The sequence below is a fragment of the Dendronephthya gigantea genome, unplaced genomic scaffold, assembly GCF_004324835.1.
Source record: "Dendronephthya gigantea isolate DGI-Jeju-01 unplaced genomic scaffold, DenGig_1.0 000000F, whole genome shotgun sequence".
Taxonomy (NCBI): domain Eukaryota; kingdom Metazoa; phylum Cnidaria; class Anthozoa; order Malacalcyonacea; family Nephtheidae; genus Dendronephthya; species Dendronephthya gigantea.
The window spans coordinates 6555742-6573928 of NW_021163010.1; the positions used below are offsets into that span (position 1 = coordinate 6555742).

General features: G+C 36.4%; 2 protein-coding genes across 2 annotated transcripts; one reads left to right on the forward strand and one right to left on the reverse strand.

The window, feature by feature from the left end:
• The first annotated feature begins 1812 nt into the window (after window positions 1–1812).
• LOC114517589 (sucrase-isomaltase, intestinal-like) lies at window positions 1813–16009 on the forward strand. Its single transcript, XM_028537379.1, has 24 exons — window positions 1813–2111; window positions 3598–3780; window positions 4276–4427; window positions 5026–5194; window positions 5484–5580; window positions 5820–5932; window positions 6204–6329; window positions 6550–6681; window positions 7345–7452; window positions 8112–8177; window positions 8278–8391; window positions 9080–9164; window positions 9837–9972; window positions 10078–10211; window positions 10549–10583; window positions 10841–10957; window positions 11037–11185; window positions 13690–13774; window positions 14141–14197; window positions 14476–14600; window positions 14820–14908; window positions 15079–15128; window positions 15399–15560; window positions 15678–16009. Exons 1-24 carry the CDS (start codon window positions 1932–1934, stop codon window positions 15819–15821), a joined length of 2808 nt encoding a protein of 935 aa, XP_028393180.1. The 5' UTR covers window positions 1813–1931; the 3' UTR covers window positions 15822–16009.
• Window positions 16010–16035: 26 nt separating this feature from the next.
• On the reverse strand, window positions 16036–17911 carry LOC114517599 (DNA-entry nuclease-like). The gene is made up of 4 exons (XM_028537390.1): window positions 17871–17911; window positions 17682–17762; window positions 17084–17311; window positions 16036–16241 (listed from the first exon to the last, which is right to left on the reverse strand). The coding sequence occupies exons 2-4, from the start codon at window positions 17728–17730 to the stop codon at window positions 16039–16041; spliced, it is 480 nt and encodes a 159-aa protein (XP_028393191.1). The 5' UTR covers window positions 17731–17762; window positions 17871–17911; the 3' UTR covers window positions 16036–16038.
• Window positions 17912–18187: the final 276 nt, after the last annotated feature.

Sequence of the window (18187 nt, forward strand, 5' to 3'; positions counted from 1 at the left end):
AAAGTAGTTGATATAGCTTTGCATCTGTAGAGAGCGAATTCCATGTTACAGCCCCACTATACTTAAAGGTTTTTTTGAGATATTCGCTCTTAGGTTTGGGGATAATCAAATCAGTTTCCCTATTTCGTAATTCATAGTTATTTTGCATATCATTCATTCTAATAAAGGACGCCCTTAGGTTGGGAGCAATGTGGTTATTTAATACTTTAAACATTAAAATAGCCTTAGTTTTGTTATGTCTTTCTTCAATATTTTTCCAAGACAGAGCCTGGAGGATATCAGAGGAACGAGTTTCATAAGATGTCCCTGAAATAACTCTTGCAGCTCTGTTTTGAAGCTTTTGGAGTTTATCTCTTAACACACTGCCACATTTATCCCACAGTGGCGAGCAATAATCAAAATACTGTAGTATTATTGAATTATAAATATTCAATAAAGTTTCTTTCATTACGAATGGTTTAGCTCTCCACATTACTCCGATTCCGGATCCAATTTTGGCGCAAATGTGCTCAATATGTTTTTCCCAATTTAGCTTCTCGTCAAGTTGAACCCCCAAACACCCAAAGGAAGTGAAACGAGTGATAGGTATATTATTAATCATAACTTGTGCATCATCAATTTTGTTTTTAAGATTATAATTTGAGCCGATAAACATTAATTTCGTTTTCTTGGGGTGGAGTTGTAATTTATTACTAGAGAGTCATTTGCATATGTTCTCAAGATCCTAGCTGATTAAGTTTACTTACTAGTTCATTAAAGTTTCTCGACGATGCATATATTTCGGTATCGTCAGCATATAAACCGGGTGTAGTAGCCTCAAGACAGTCAGGCAAATCATTAATATATAATAAAAATAGTAAAAGCCCCAGAATCCATCCCTGAGGAACCCCACATACTATTTCCTTAGGTGAGGAGGTATGACCATTTGCTAGGCATACTTGTTTTCGTCTATATGAATAAGATCGAAACCACTCTAGCTCGATAATTCCTTTAATTCCAAATAGCTCATTCATTTTGGTCAGCAGAATTAGGTGATTTATTGAGTTAAAAGCTTTCTTAATATCTATGGATACAATCCCAAATACTGTTTTCTCAAAGATCTTACAATGGTCGAGTTCGCCGGAAAACGACTAATTCGACCATGGTCGAGTTCGCCGGAAAACGACTAATTTGACCATGGTCGAGTTCGCCGGAAAACGACTAATTCGACCATGGTCGAGTTCGGCGGAAAACGACTAATTCGACCATGGTCGAGTTCGGCGGAAAACGACTAATTCGACCATGGTCGAGTTCGGCGGAAAACGACTAATTCGACCATGGTCGAGTTCGGCGGAAAACGACTAATTCGACCATAGTCGAGTTCGCCGGAAAACGACTAATTCGACCATGGTCGAGTTCGCCGGAAAACGACTAATTCGACCATGGTCGAATTCGCCGGAAAACGACTAATTCGACCATGGTCGTATTCGCCTGAAAATGACTAATTCGACCATGGTCGAGTTCGGCGGAAAACGACTAATTCAACTCGACCATGAAAAAAATTAGCGGAATACATGTATTTTACCAACGGGTGGTATTTACAAATAAAATGCAAGAAATAATGTAGGAAGGAATAATATTTCTAAAAAAGTAAATTCATTTATGTCCACATGGCTTAGAATATCAAAATGAACAATTTTTTAAAACATACAGTTACTATCCCTTTCAAAGACTGTCAAACTATAGGCAGACACTTAAAGTAATTCTAGTATATCTGTAATTCTATACCCGTATACGTATGTCGATTGATGAAATAAGATTATACCACACGAGCTAATACGAGATACCTGGTCCCTTCATAGTCGGCACGGTGTGTACTTGCATCTATATTTCTTACATCTAAAAGAACCTTTGGCTTCGGGAACGAAGGTAACAAAGAATCAACATTTCAAATGAATTTTGGTGCGCAGTTTGCTGTCCTACTCCTGGCGATGCTAAGGTTCGTTTCAGATGTTTGCGCGTTAACATTGACCGACAGAGTGGACTGTATTCCAGAACGCCGCAAAGTAAAAACTGAAAGCATTTGCAAGAGAAGAGGTTGCGTGTGGCAGGCAGATGACACTGTGTTAAAGGTAGGTACAGCGACACACTTTTAGGATTAATCAGTTTGCAAGAAATTTGATATATGCAATATCAATTAGTAAATATCAAATGTACTGATGGTTTTCCTTCCGTGTTTAAATAAAGTGTATGTATGTATGTATGTATGTATGTATTATAAGTGTACGTACGCTTTCGTCGTATATGTATATGTTCTCTCATATCTAGGTCAATTCATTCGTCGTCTGTAGCGAACAGCGAAAACGTTTCGTCATTTTATGCAAAATTCAAACCGATGGTGCAAAGGTATCGCTAATGCAAAGAAAAATCACAATATGCAAATATGCAATCCTTGCATAGTGATGCTTTGCGAGATGGAATTTACAACTGAAGTTGGCTTTGGATTCGGCCTTAAAATCGGCCAGACTTTACGTCTCATATGGTCCGCAATTCAATTCTGCTCATCGGTCAAAAATGCTGGCGAGCGGTAAAATGCATCGATATTTATAAGAATAACCTGCGTGGTTGCGCATTTTACAAGATTGTTAACATAAATCAACTTGATATTGCTGAAATTTTGCATGGTGAATTAATAACTTAAATCAGCGCTAGCAATTTATAGGGACAGATACACGTCAGAGCCGCGGTCAAGGTTTGTACAAATTGATTCATTAATCATAAATCATTCTGTTCTCATTTGATATCATTGTGACAAGCGCTAAAAGTAATTTCGTTATCCCACAAACCAAAACACATGTAAACTGAATGTAATTATACTTCTTCACAAAATCGCTTTAGGCTTCGTCCATCCTAGTCTGATGGATAATGTTATCAAATTACCACAAGCCAATTTGGTTTACCTGTTTAATTTTAGGCATGCCACATTATTGCTGTATATATTTGTCCAGAACAAGCCCTCGCTATCGGCTTCGTCCATCGAGTCTGGTCGTGCAAAATAACGGCCTCAATCGACAAAACGTCTTACATATAGCTTTTATAGGTCGTACCACAGCTCTATACGAGTCAGCCTGTAATTCTTAGCTTTATGCGTGCAACTTACAAAACAGAATTGCCGAAGACATAGGGCGCTTTCCTTTATGCGGTAAAAACGGTAAAAACGGTCAGACTGGTCCTGCAATTCCTCGCACCCAAGTACAGACAGATTATTGATATTTTAGAGTGTTTCAAGAACTCTGCATTCACGTTTTTTTTTGTTTATTTACATCTGCCTGGTACAGGAAATTGCGGTTTCACCGCTATATTTTTAACGAAATACTCTATTTCAATTCAAAATATAACCGGTCTGACTATTATGGCTGCTTAAAGGAAAGCGCCCATAAGGGAACAATATGGACCAAAATCTTTAAATATTGGTCTTTAAATATTTTGAATACATAAAGTTTTACGTACATGGGGGAAATGTAAGAGTATTGCAAAGAAAAAAAGCAATTGAAGCAAGAAAGTTAAACATAAGCCACTGCTTATTTTAATCAAATGACTTTTAATTCTTTCCAACAGGGTGCCCCAAGATGCTATTTTGATTCTAGTCACGGATACAACGCTAATGGAGATCTCACCGAAACGAAATTAGGACAACACTTACGGCTGACAAAGATTGGTTCCAAGACTTTGTTTGGCAAAGATATTCAGGAGATTGATTTCGATGTAGAATATCAGACGAGAACTAGGCTTCGTTTTACGGTAAAATCCTAAAACGGAAATTACGCAAGCATGCAGTGAAAAATATAAGTCGCATAATATTCCAATTGAAATAAAACTAAAACTTATTACAAAAAATGGTCACACGAGTTTGGCACACACGGCAAGGCAACATGACTGACGTCGAGTATTAAAATACTTTCCGTATTCTGTTCTCCTATATAACCGTTACCACGCTATATGTTAGGAAGCTCCATAATAAGACATCTTCGTAACGGACAATTTAAGTTATATATATAACATCTGAATTCTTGTAGAAGTTCGGTTTACAAGTTTTCTTATATAATAGTTATGTTGACATATTCATTTGTGTGTCAAATAATTTCAAAACGGCCCTATATAGCATATACATAATTCAGGTGTTTCACTAATAGAGTATGCCATGCTGGCCCCATGCAGATCTTCAATTACTGTTGTAAAAGGGATATGATTCGAGCGCGATAAATAATCAAATTAAACCGTTTACACAATATATAGTTTTCAGACACGAAGAAGAAACGTTATAGAGTTCCAATGGACCTACCGAAAATTTCAAAAACGCCAAGCGAGACTGACTATTCTAAGGTAAAGGTTATCAAGAAACCTTTTTCATTCAAAATTTCAAGGACAGAAAACAGCGATTCTTCAATGTAAGTGAACTTGAGCCTTTTTACCAGTTCGCAGCCACTTTTTAGTCATCCATTCGAAAACTAGTTCACACGAAGATGTTTAGCGATACAGAATAACTATAACAATCATTTGGTCCCGTTTGACCTTTTTTGCTTACTTATAGTTTCAATATTTTTATATATAATACACAGTACTGTGCAAAAGTTTAACCCACCAGTCAAATAGTCACTTGTTAGTAAAATTAACGGTATTGCAAGACATGCTAGGTACCGAAAGAGTTGCGTAGTTGTCTTGCAATTAGCACAGCCACCATGAGAGACCATTATTGCAGCACAATGTCTACTCATTGACCCAGCGAGCTTGTTTGTTACATCTGGATCAACTTGCAATTAGTACAGCCACCATGAGAGACCATTATTGCAGCACAATGTCTACTCATTGACCCAGCGAGCTTGTTTGTTACATCTGGATCAACAGCCTTGCAATACCGTGAATTTTACTAACAAGTGACAATTTGACTGGGGGCCTAAAACGTTTGCACAGCACTGTATATAGTTTTAAAATTGCTGCACATCCTCTTTTGGGCCAGCTAATGTCGTTTCACTGACATTTTTTTAGCTGGGACTCTTCGCTGGGACCTCTGATATTCAGTGATCAGTATCTTCAAATATCAACACGACTCCCTTCAAAATATATTTACGGATTTGGTGAACAAGAACACGAGTCATTCCTTCATGAGCTTAAGTGGCAAAGGCTGGGAATGTTCACTCGGGATCAATTTCCATTCGTAAGTTTTCATTCGTAAGTTAAGTTTGTAAGTTTTTAAGCTCATTGGTATGTATCTGGTTTTTAACATCTTAAACAAAGGCGGCGGATTCAGTCAGAATTCACAAGCACAAAAAATTAAATACGGAATTGCAATAAATAAGACTAGCTTTCCTCCCAAACTCCTTGTTAAAGATACCGATGTGTGTATTGTAATACTCGACCGGTTTGACTATATATAATCAATATGCCGGTATTCCCGCATTGCATGCATGGGGGTGAAGTTTGTCCTTTTTTGTTTTATTCTATAGAACAAGGGTAGTTTATATGGCGTTCATCCATTTTACATGTGTTTAGAAGAGAGTGGAAAGGCTCATGGAGTGTTCCTCATGAATAGCAACGCCATGGGTATTTGATTTTGATTCACAGCCTCTGATTTTTCATACCATGTTCAACCTTCCTATCATACTCAATCCTCATATCACCCTCAACCTTAGGAATGTGCTCATTAATTAATGAATATCAAACGTCACTATCACGAAATTCACTTTAATAATTTGTCCAAGAATAAGTCAAAACGTGGTCGGCTTATTGGCGGATTATTTTAACTTGCATATTCTTTTGTTTTCCATTACACATATAAATAGACGTTCAGTTGCAACCGAGTCCAGGTCTAACATTTAGAACGATTGGAGGAATCTTGGATTTCTATATTTTTATGGGGCCAACACCTGAGGACGTGGTCCAGCAATACACCGAGGTAATTAGTTGTTAATTATAGGTAGAAATTTAGTAATTATCGTGAGGTAATTAGTTATTAAGGTAGAAATTTAGTAAAAATGTTATCAATCTTTCGAAGCTACATTACACGTAGCTACTTATTGAATCGAAAGCCACCAAGCATGATTTCAATTTGGAAAGAATAATGTACCAGACATATAGCAATAAGATGGATATACAAAATAAAAATTGATTGACCGAATTCTTTCGTGGCGCCTTCCATACGAATCAAGTTATTACTACTTTTTTAGTTAATTGGTCGGACATTCATGCCTCCATACTGGTCTCTAGGATTTCAACTCTCCCGTTGGGGATACAACAGTTTAAAACGTGTAAAAGAAGTCGTGGATAAGATGGCTGAATACGATTTACCCCAGGCAAGTTAAAAAGCTGATAGCATGCAGATCGATTTCTTTAACATTTCCGGCGCAATCGAACTAAGTATTGATAAAACTGTATGAATCATGAACTCACTCGACTAGCTAATGATTTCAAAACGATTGAGTGTGCCGCTTGTTTTGACCACGCGTGTATTATCGTTATACACCCGTGAGCTCGATATTCTTTTCGTTTATTGTATCTTGCTTAATCCTTTAGGATGTTCAATATGGAGACATTGATTACATGGAGCGCAAACTTGACTTTACCTACGACAGAATTACGTATGATGGCTTGCCTGATTTCGTGAAGTCGTTGCAAGATGATGGTATGCATTACATTATCATTTTGGTAAGGCCCGAAACACATTGTTCAATTGCAATTAATTTATAATTTAACAAAAACTTAAAAATTTTACAAAATTTACAAAAACTTACACAACATCAACAATTTAAACCAGTGTTAAGCGAGCAGCCGCTATCCCGGGGAAAGCCTGTACGTGTCCTTTACTTTTAATCAACAATATCACACATGCATTCGTGTTTAGCCAATTAATATTTTGCGCACCTGAAAATTTTTTTGTCGGTAATATTCTCAAATATCGGAATGGTGATTTATATATCACAAGCCTTTTAGTATAAGCCTTTTAGCATAAGCCTTTGACATTGTTTTCCGAAATTTCTTTTTTAAAACTTGTTGAATTCACATTTTTAAACATAGCTATATATATAATGAAGTGGAAAGTTCGCCGCCCTGGCCTAAAAAAGCAGCGTTATCCAGCCACAGAACGTAATCACCGTGTTAGTATAGCGTCTCACTTTAAAACGTGGAGTTCACTGTTTCCCATTCGAATTCCTTAACTGAACGAGCCTTAGGAATACGGCGTCAGATGCGTGGGAGTGGGTTTAATTTCCATACCGGTTCCTCATTCTGAAGAATTCGGTTGATTTCTAATCTTAATCCCTGCTCTTGATCCCTGCATAAACTAAGAGGTTTTTTTCAACGTATTCACAGGATCCAGTCATTAGTGTCAACGAGACGGATAAGTACCCTCCATACGAAAAGGGAAATGCAAAAGATGTGTGGATTAAAAACAGCGACAATAACACCCTACTTGGGAAGGTAAGTCATTCGAGTAACAGGATTGGCAGAGGCATTTCAACAACTTAATCTCCACCAACACTTAAAACAAGGTGGACATTTTCATGATTTAATAGTGTGCATGCAACAACTGCCTAAATTGAATGAAAATCTTCTCGACCTTTGTCACGAGAATCTTTAAGTATAAGCATCTTCAAAAAAGTGGAAATCTGAGATGTCCTATGCTCAATTATTTTACTTTTTTTTTGGATATCAAAATCTATACTCGCCATACTTAAATATCACAGTTACAAACACACTCGTGGCAAACATATAGCTGACTTATATAAAAAAGACAGTTAAATGCTACAACACGAAGGCAAGGAAAAATAATTGACAATAGAATATAAACGTTTTCGCACATGTTCACAAACAACAGAACACCACGTCAGAACAATGATAATATAAAAATCAATGACATTCAACAAGGTATCAATTATCTTGTATTGATCATATATGGTAATGATCTTGCATTGGATCGTGAATTAATAGCAAATAACCAAGAACTTACTTATGTCTCCTCAGATAAAATAAAACTAGAGAATGATTTGAGTTTACTAGTATGGAGAATTATTTAAGTTTAATAAGCTTAAGTCAATTAACTAAATTCGTAAAAAAGTAAATTTCTTTTTCATATCAAGCTCTGGCCAGCCTATCCCTTCGTGACAGAACACAATACAAGTCTTCCATGGGATACCCAAATAGAGGTAACCGTTGAGACAATTGCTAAAACAGATGTTAACTCAGTTGACCAAGGTCTGATGTTGCCGTCCTGCATGAATTAAATACTTTTTACCATCTTCATAGCGGTATAGCGCATTTGGAGCCTACCCAGATTTCTTCAAGTCCTCAACTCAAGAATGGTGGATAGAAGAAATCAAAGAATTTCATAAAACAATTCCGTTTGATGGCATATGGATTGTATGAGTTTGTTGTTTTTTTTTGTATAAGTATAGTAACCATATAGTCGCATGTTGCAGCCAAATTTATGTCAGTTTGTACTGCACAAACATGGTATAAATTAGATTGCATGCATGAGCGGAAAAAGTATAATAATATCGACTATATCCAATATGCCATAATTGAAGATAAATCAATTATGATTTTTGGCACTTCACTCGATGTAGGTAAATTTTAAAGCCAGGAACAGTTGATGGAAAAATGAGTTAACTATCGGTCTTAGCAAGAGCACTGCATCGGCATCGCAAAAGCGTTGGTTCAATTCCTGCCGCGGAGGACCGATATAGTTCACTCATTTTTCCATCAACTGTTCCTGACTTGAATTTGAACTGTGTATATAATTCCACTCGAAATTAAGACGCTTTCAACCTCCATAACTGAAGATAGAATGTATTTCACAAAATTTGCAAAAAAATTTAGAATTATTTTAGAGCTACCCAAAAAAAATGAATATTTTGCCATCAGGCAATCTTTTCATGAAACGTAAAACCACGTAACGTAAAACCAGTACGAACGGTTATATTTCGTTATTTTTTAAAAATATATTCTCTATATAATTCTTCCTGATATTCCAAAAAAATAATCACAATAGGTTGAAACAATAACTTTAATGCCGAAATTTAATTTGAATTATTTCCTTTTTCTGCAGGATATGAACGAACCTTCTAATTTTGTGAGAGGCTCAGTCGATGGTTGTAAAAACAACAGCTATAATATTCCTCCGTATTTGCCATGTACGTTTTTCTGATCTAATTCTGCTTTTTAAATTTTCTAGTTTTCATCATCTAGTTTTAACCCCTAATTCTAAGATACTATACCTCAAGAATGTTCAATTTCGTAAAACCAACCAAAGACGCACATGCATGCATAAGTATAGATTATGTTTATTTCTACGCCAGAATTCATTTCGTATCATTTTAATTCTGGCTGTATAATTGATAATGATATAGTCATTTAATTTCACATGAAACAGATCTCATGTGCTTGCGCGATTAGGGTTAAAAATTACTTTGTTATTGAGCTTATATACGTATATAGGATAGAAACACGTTCGTTAAGGAAGCAAACATGGTAATATCACCTCTATCTGTCTCTAACATGCTAAAAACAATTAATGCGAAAACGAGCTATTGGGCTGAAAAGAAAAATTGGTGAAGCCTTTTTTTAATATTACAACGCTTATCATCACAGAGCTGCAAAGCATCACACCATAATACTTCATGATTGCACAGTACAACTTGACACAGTGCGTAAACCCCCCGGGCGTAGGCTCTAGCCCACTTGACAAGATCCCTCTACGATGGAACACAAATTATTGCAACTAACGTATCAAATTATAATTATAATATATATAGATCAATCGCTTATAATATTTGGTTATCATAACCGCGAATGTCCTGATGTAGGGTTAGACAAAGACGAAATAAAAGACTTGCTGCGGAAAACAATTTGCATGGATGCGATTCAGGCGCTTGGCGGCGGCACCATTCACTACAATGTTCACAGTTTGTATGGATGGAGTCAATCAAAACCTACCCAAAGGTGAAGTTTTCCAACTCTGAATAAGTTGTCATATTTATAGAACTTTCATGCTTTACAAAAAAATATTGTGAATATGATCGAGGGCCTGTTGATTTTTACATTCAGGGCTGCTCGTGAAGCGACTGGCAAACGAAGTATTGTAATTTCTCGTTCCACGTTTGCTGGAGATGGAAAGAAAACGGGACACTGGTTGGGGGACAACAAGAGTTCATGGAATCAAATGCATAAATCTATCATTGGTAAATATAAGATATACAATGCCGAATTTTTATCCTGATAAGCAAATGCAATCCAGGAAGGTTACGGTCGGATTCGAGGTCATCGGGGTGTGGTCGGGAATAGCTGTTTCATGACCGTCAAGTTTGGGTTTAATTTATAATACATTTTACTCAACGTTCCACTGTGAAAATAATTTATTTCTTGCAAGTTGCCAAGTTCTACACCGAACAAATTACTATTCGAGAAGGTCTATACATTTAATTTATTGACTAATTAATGCATGTCGGATAATTAATAATTTCAACTATAATCTACAGTTATATTCTTATATTTTTGTAATTTCAATTCACATTTTAGGAATGTTGGAGTTTAACTTATTTGGCATTCCTTATGTAAGTATATACACTCAGATGACTTTATAACATGTCGATATACTTTATGCTTCGAGACGGGAGCTGGGAAGTCATCCCACACACATGTGGGATGTTGTGATTCATGAGAACATTACGATCGAAAGTCTGTACAAGAGATAATGAACTGAAGACGCGTATGAAATATTTTTCCTGGTAAAACAGTACCGCATTTGGCTTTACATAATATAATCACAGACTAAGAAAATTGACCATTTAATCAACATGCCGTTTTACAGATTGGTGCCGACATTTGTGGGTTTTTCGATGACGCCACACCAGAATTATGCGCTAGGTGGATGCAGTTGGGAGCCTTCTATCCCTTCAGCCGAAACCATAATGCTTTAGGTAGACAGGTAAATAGACTGAAAAAATATTACTACACCCAAACCTCTAGTATAAATACCAGTTTACGTTTCTTCTATTCTGTACTAGCCCCAAGACCCAGGGTCATTTGGCAAAGAATTCGCTGATCTTGTTCGCCCTATCATGAAAACACGATACAGCCTTTTGCCTTATTTGTACACGCTATTTTACCAATCACACACTACAGGAGCCACAGTTGTACGCTCACTGATGCACGAGTAAGTTTTTTTAGATTTTAAATAGAGTATTTGTATAAGAAGTTTTAAGATAACACTTTATGAAAGTGCATGGCTTTGATTAAAATACTTGGTTGAAGTGCCGAATTTATCATAGAAAACCACAGGTTTATTCGATTACAATCTACCTTTCATTACACGACCACATCAATCCATACCTTTGGTTAAATAAACTGCGATTTGGAATCCAAATGACCCAAAATTTGAGTGTTGAATGTCATCTCGAACTCACGTATATATAGTATATTGCCACATCCCATAAAGGCTTTATCATCAACTTTAACCAGACGCAAATACAGAAGCTATAGCTGCTTCTCCAAGTTCTCAAACGAGTCACCTCAAGACCATTTTCGGGCCGTGTCATTGCAAAACGTGTATAGCTTGATTATTAAGATGCTTCAAAGTCATTAGTTCACACTGAGTGCGCAGAGAACAACGATAACTGCACATCAGGGTTGGTAGATAGCTGCATATTTGAGGCCAAACAACATCACACTTTTCCTTTGTCTTTGCCTTTTGTTTTCTTTGTTTTCTTCATAGCACTAATGACAATTTGGCCTCAAATATTTGCATATCTACCAACTCTGCTGCACGTGTCGCTACGATACGGGTGCATGAACTAAAACAAAAACCTTTTACTTATCCATGCAGTATATGCATGGGACATGCATGACGAACATGCAGCGAAATTAGATAACTTTCACCGTAGGACGAGAGCGAACGAATATGCAGGAATTTTAATTACTTGTGCATAGAATTTTATGCTCGTTATGCACATATGAACGAGATAAAACAAATACGAACGAGAATACCGACAACAGGAGACAATAGAATGGGCCATTGCATGTGTACCGAATAAATCTGAGTAATATGCATTATTTAACTTTGAATGCCTTTGGCATATTAAATTACTATCTTCATAGTTCTTCTTCTTGTCAAACCAGGTACACGCTATTTTTGACGTTACCACGCATCTATGGTTAAACCTACTAACTATACAGAAGCTTATTTACAACTGGCCCTATAGAAGTATTTATCGCTGTATAACAAATTAACACTATTTATAATTAATGCCAGGCTGATTTGTCATGCAATTGTTTATAAATTGGCTATGTATACTGATGTCCATGCTTTAACAGCTGTGCTTATTTTCATTTGATCACATAACAAAAGCCAACCTCTGGGGAATGAGGATTTCACAATTCTTTCGTCGCGTTAAGCCTAGCGCACACTAGTGCACTTAACACGCACACACGTCACTCGTGACGATTGTCACCTGCACATATTCCTCGTCTGCGGGGACCAAATTAAGATATTCTGTCATTCGTGTCGTAATATCCAATTATCCGTGTATTTACAATGTACGCTCGCGAGATTTCAAAAACAGAGATTTACGAGAAAAAGCATTTCGTCCATCCATCGTTTCGTCCATATTTTACGATTGGCTACCCTTAGGCGTCTCCGGCGCCGACGCATAAGCAAAAGGAAAAGGAAAAGCAAAATTTTTTCCTCTTGAGACAAATAATCGTCACTTTCATACTCCATGTTTAGTTTGTTTATTGTATATTTCACATTTACATATTCCTTGCTGTATGTTTTAATCGCATTTGTTCAGCGCACACTTGGCGCATTTGTCACGCGTGATAGAAAATATCAAACATGTTTGATAATTGGATATTACGACACGAATGACAGAATATCTCAATTTGGTCCCCGCAGACGAGGAATATGTGCAGGTGACAATCGTCACGAGTGACGTGTATGCGTGTTAAGTGCACCAGTGTGCTTTAATGATATTAATGATATTAATGAAGCTATTCGTTCGTTCTCGTGCTACGGTGAAAGTTATCTAATAAAAAAGCCTATTGATTTGTAGCTTAAACAAAAGGGTGTCTCACAAAAATATCGAATTTTAACAAGCCGTAATGCATTTATATGTCGAGTCTATCGACTTAATTTTTACATTTCAAGAAAGATGAGTTATTTGACTTTCAAAGAATACCTTTTTCTTGTCGTAACTATAAATAATCGTGTAGTAAAAGTCGTCTGTCGAAAACCATGCACATATTCCCACCCATGGGAATTCAATGTCAGTGGCTGCGCCTGGTTAAAATAAATAGGGGGGGGGGCTATTGGAGGTCAAATAAATGTTTTCGGGGGGCAAGAGAAGCGAACATTGCTCAAAACTGTTCTTGTAATGTCAATTGTTGACACCATGCAGGTTGCTAAAGTCTAAATCACCTACATGCACTGCATGATGCACCTTGCACGCTAATTTATTCATGATTGGCTGCTCTTGCTGCATTATTCAATCGCATTTGCCACGTGCGATAAAAAATATCAAACAAGTCTATCAACTGAATTTCACGACGTGAACAACAAACTAGACTCTTGATGACAAACGGCAAACCTGAAATCCCCAACTTTAATCAATTATTAGCTGATTGAAGTTGGGTTATGATCGGCAGCTATACCTGTTATTTTAGATTCACGAACGATAAAAAGACCTGGGCGATTGACAAGCAATTTTTATGGGGCCCAGCACTTCTTGTCACTGCCGTTCTTGAAAAGGTAGATCTCATACCCTGGCTATCTTGCATCAATTCCACTATAAGAAAAAGGTTTTTTGACTGCATGGATGTAATTCTTGTGTAAAATACGAAATTCGTATATATTAGAGATTTTTACCCCTTTTTCGTTGCTTAAAAATGAAGTTGGTCTAAGTTTAAAAACTAATGGCTTTCATTTCTTATATATATGCATGCACTACGTCATAAAGCTTCGTGAAAACAATATTTCAAGTACAAAACTTATGTTTAGTACAAGATCGCTGTATTTTATAAGTAATATATAGCTGCTTATTTTTACTGGGGCGGGTTGTTTAGTTTTTTTATGTAAGTATATATAACTTAATAATTTTCTTTCGTGATTTGTTAGACAAAGACGTCAGTACGTGGTTATATCCCTGAAGGGCGATGGTATGACTTCAAAACGGTATAGGAAGAACTCCAAACATACGATTACCCATATCTACTAGTCTTTGCAATGTTTGCTATACTTGCATGTTTTGCTCAGCTAAAAACGAAGACTATAAATTAATTTTCTTTGAGTGGGTAAGCTAAAACTAGGTACAGTATACGCTTTAAAGACCTCAAAATATTAAGGCACGTTTTAAAAGTCTTATTTTCAATGCGTGGGCATGCAGAACGCCTTAATCATAGAATCATACATAGTTAATTAATGAAGACACGGTTACTGATTTCTCTTTTTAGGGTAAAGAGCATGATTCGTCTTCACGTTGGTCTGAGTTTGATGCCCCACATAACTCAATTGTACTACACGTTAGAGGTGGTTACATTCTTCCACTCCAAGAAACTGCTAACAACACGGTTTTCGGGTATGTTCACATACAATTAAAGTCTAAGAAGACTAAATCCCAAAGATGCAATTAAATGCATGCATGCACATACGAGAACTGCATTTTTGTCAAGGTGAAATATACACTACCAAAGGCAAAGTAGAGCTATGAATACTGTACATACCACGCAATATAATTTCAAATCGTTTTGATTCATCTGGACACAACTATATATTTTTACTTGTTTCTATAACAAAGCCGCCGAAAGCCGATGGAACTGCTTGTGGGGTTAAACGACGACCAGAAAGCAACGGGACAACTTTTTTGGGACGACGGAGAGTCAATTGGTAGGTTGGAGATCCGGCCAATATTTTGCCATTCAAATTCTCAAATTCTTGAAACAAATGCATGTGGATAGCTATAGTCCTGACGAAAAGCGATGACTACAGCAGAATTGTTATCACTATAGAGTATAGGCTACAGCAAAAACAGACTTTGTTTTATTTTATCGAAACAGATACAATTGAAAGAAAGAAGTACTACATTATAGAATTCGAAGTTGATAAGGTGAGATAATTCAGAGGAATGTTGTGTAATAATTCATTATAATATGACGCTATTTTAAAAGAAATTCGGCCTAGTATGTTTCTCAACCTTGTGTCATATACTGATATACATACCTCTTTTAAAAAAGTTTTAACGAAGCACTGTGCTGATTGTCCATGCGGTCTGTCACGCTATTCCCGGAACATACATGTATGGTCAATTGTGATACTGATATATGTAATACTGAGATATATGTGTTTTTATAATAAATGTAAATGCTCAATACTTCAGAACATACTGGTAACGAAGGTCACACATCATGGACATGGTTGTATGGATTGTGCTCCACCAAACTTGAAAGTTATTTCAATCTTTGGAATAAAAGGTTTCGTTACTCGCCTGACTGTCAACGGAGAGGAGCCGGGAGTTTTCTCTTTCAGTAGCAAAGATCAGGTAAGCGAACTTTTGGTGTAAATCCCTGGAAAATTAGCGCCCAGTAAAGGCATTTAGGCGATGCCTCATCCAATTGTCGCTTCTTCTAATTTTTATCTTTTCTCATTTATATTTTAGACGCTTCATATTCGTGAAATAAATTTGAACCTCGCTCAGAACAGCACAATCCGATGGAGTCTGAAAAAAAGCAGAGCCTCCGGTCTTTCGTCTGTTCACGTAGTTATATTTGTACTGCTTTTTGCTTTTGCGATCCAGATTTAGAACTATATTCACTAATTGGTAAAGATTACACGCATTAGGCGGATTTTTTAGTACACAAAACTGTTAGAACTGAAAGACGTATATTTCAACTACATGGTAATCTAGTATAGAGGTATATAAGCCCCTTTTACACTATAATTAATTCATTGGTATATATACGGTAGTAACAGTACGGTACTCGTACCCAATTTTAGAAAAAATAGTACCACAGAGATATTCAATTCCAAAGAAAAGTTTGAAGGGTCAAAGCCAAAATAAGCCAAAGATTTAAAGAAATATTTATGGACCAACTTCGACTAAGGGCGACTGTGTAACAATCACCATCTCCAATATTCTTATCCTTGTAGAAACTTCCCAATAATCCACCTTGAATACTGTTTTGTCTTTTGGGAACATTCCTTATTGCAGCACCTCTTCCACCTAAAAATAAATATAATCTAAATATTAGGAACTTCGACCGCTGATCACTATGACATATTAAAAAACGTTAGCTTAAAAAATTGTGGCAACTTATCTCTTTGGGAAAAAGTCAATGGTTGGGTGAATTATATCCAATGCAAACCTCAATAATTTTAAACAAAATGATGAAATCCTTTATTTTGTCAAAATGGGTCATCCCAAGTAATCATGTCCAAAAAAGAAAACCCTCAATAGTTCTCTAAGAAAGTTGTGTGGTAGATATGATATATGATTTAATAAGGCGCTCAATTAGTGCAGCTAATATGTTCAGTGCATGTTGTTTATAGTTACTATTTTTCACTATAACGTGTATAAATTTACATATACATACAAAGAGTTGACTGTAACAAAGAGTGCACAGAACTTGACAATGCATGGTTGAAGAGCGCTCAATACCATTACCCGCAGAGCGGAAATATATATTTATTTATTATAAAACTGGCTTAGCTACTCGGAGTTTCACGCTATGAAGCGATCATCAGGCTAACGTGTCTACATTGTGTGAAAAATTCAGAGCGTATGTTCAGCAGCGTTTGTTCGACACCTAATATCACGATGTAAATATAGGGAATAACAACTAACCAGTCCTGTCATTAGCCTGATGATGCATGGAGTTGGATTGGTTAAAATTATAATAAAAACACTTTAGTCTTCCCTGTTTATTAATTTTTCATCCAAACTTAAATAAAAACAAGGCAACTTCTAGCATTGACCAACAACAGTTAGCGTTTGTTTCAATCTAAAACTTCTCCTTAAATTGAGATGGCCGCGGGGAGTTGCATAGAGGAAGAGATCATCCCTACCTTGTCGGCTTGAAGCAAACGGGTATTCGTCGCAATTTTCGCCTGGTACTCTTATTAAGTTTGGGCAGCCAGAGTCACGTCTATTCTTTGCAATTTCCGTTGGGTTTGTGATGCGGTTCAGGGTTGAAGGTTTGCCGCTATTAATGGCGTCTCTCATATTGTCACAGACGTCTGGGATGCGATCACATGGAAACGTTATGGTAGGACACGACGCCTCTACGATCACATCTACAACAAGTATAGGCCTTTATAATAAATACACCTTATCGCCATCGGTTGAAGGTTGCATACAGGCAACATTAGTTCACTGGTGCATGTACTATATACGCCGAGAAAACCAGCCGCATATATGATATAAATGTGTATCATGTTTGTTATGGATATATATATATTTATCACAATTATATAGATATATATATTGATTGCAACAGACATTGCGCGGAAAAGAAGACATTCAGTTTGGAACAGATATATCTATTTAGTCGAAATAAAACACCCAACTGATATACACATGCGGCCATATATTTATTGTGTGCAAATAGTTACATGCTTTTTCACTAACCCTTCGTCCAAGCTCAGTAAATTGCTATATACTCACGTGAAAACGAAACAAACGCAGCTAGCGCAAACAAGAACATCAATTTCATTTTGATACAGATTTTCGAAGCCGTTCAGATTTCTACAAATAAAAAAGAATCGCAGTTCTCTTTGTCAAAATCGCAGAGAATCAATTGTCACATTAGTTATCATGCAGTATATTATTCGTTTAAACAGCTTTCGGACTTACCTCCTTCCGATTTCTCGTGGGCTACAGTTATAGTGAGTTTTGATGACCAACAAAACTACCTTTAAACAGCTGTTCGGTTTTATAAGTTCCCATTTATAGTTACTGTTGCGGAAGTTTTTCCACAACAAAGATGGTATGACACGCAAGTCAAATCCGATTTCAGGAAATGACTTGATATATTTTAGTCATTAAGAATAAGAGTTATTTTTGTGAGCGGCTGACGGCTTTTGTTGTTATATGTAAACCTCAATTTCTATATAGCTGCTTCTTAAATCTACTATATATCTACTATATATAATGTTATTATTTTTCATTTT